Source organism: Alligator sinensis, unplaced genomic scaffold (genome assembly GCF_000455745.1).
Source record: "Alligator sinensis unplaced genomic scaffold, ASM45574v1 scaffold427_1, whole genome shotgun sequence".
Taxonomy (NCBI): Eukaryota; Metazoa; Chordata; order Crocodylia; family Alligatoridae; genus Alligator; species Alligator sinensis.
The window spans coordinates 266,405-267,346 of NW_005843089.1; the positions used below are offsets into that span (position 1 = coordinate 266,405).

Here is a 942-nt window from a genome sequence, read left to right on the forward strand (position 1 = left end):
TTATGAAACTTGCAAACCGATACGCCTGCCCACAAGTTTCTTCAGAGCTGTCTTCACTTCCTTGTTCCTCAGGCTGTAAATGATTGGGTTGAAGGTTGGGGTAACAACCGTGTAGAACAGGGAGAGGGCTCGGTCAGTGTTTGTAGACCCTTCAGAGCTGGGCCTCAGATAGGTGACCAGAGTACTGCCATAAAACAAGGTGACTGAGATGAGGTGTGAGGAACAAGTGGAGAAAGCCTTGTGCCTCCCTTCAGCAGAATGCATCTTCAGGACAGTGGACATTATACGGATGTAGGAGGCGATGATCAGGAGGAAAGGGATGAGAATTAACACCACACTAAGCATGGTAGTGATGAGCTCGTTCAAGGATGTTTCTGTGCTTGCCAGCCTGAGTACTGGGAGAACATCACAGAAGAAATGGTTGATGACATTTGACCCATGGAAAGGCAAGGAGAATATGGCTGCTACTTGTTCACATGCCACCACGTTGCCTACAGTCCAAACCACAGCTGCCATCCTAGCACAGACCTTTCTGTTCATGATGAGGGGGTAACGCATGGGGTTACAAATAGCAGCATATCGATCATAGCACATCACAACCAGTAGGCAGCACTCTGAGACACCAAAGAGGATGAAGAAATACATTTGGGCTACACAACCAAGGAAGGAGATGGTATGTCTCTGTGACAGGAAGTCAGACAAGATCTTGGGTACAGTAACAGTGGTGTAGCAGATCTCCAAGGCTGACAGATTCCTGAGGAAGAAATACATGGGGGTGTGGAGTTTTATGTCAGCCACTGTGACAGCAATGATGAGGCTATTTCCTATCAGGATGATGAGGTAGATGAGTAAGACGAAGACAAACAGAAGGAGTTGGAGGCGCTGGAGGTCTGAGAAGCCCAGAAAGATGAACTCAGTCACTTTGGTTAGATTTTCTTCCAT

The 942-nt window shown here is 47.3% G+C and overlaps 1 protein-coding gene across 1 annotated transcript; it reads right to left on the reverse strand.

Annotated features, from left to right (window-relative positions):
* On the reverse strand, positions 1 to 942 carry LOC102368912 (olfactory receptor 10A4-like). Its single transcript, XM_006037249.1, has one exon. It carries the CDS (start codon positions 940 to 942, stop codon positions 1 to 3), a length of 942 nt encoding a protein of 313 aa, XP_006037311.1.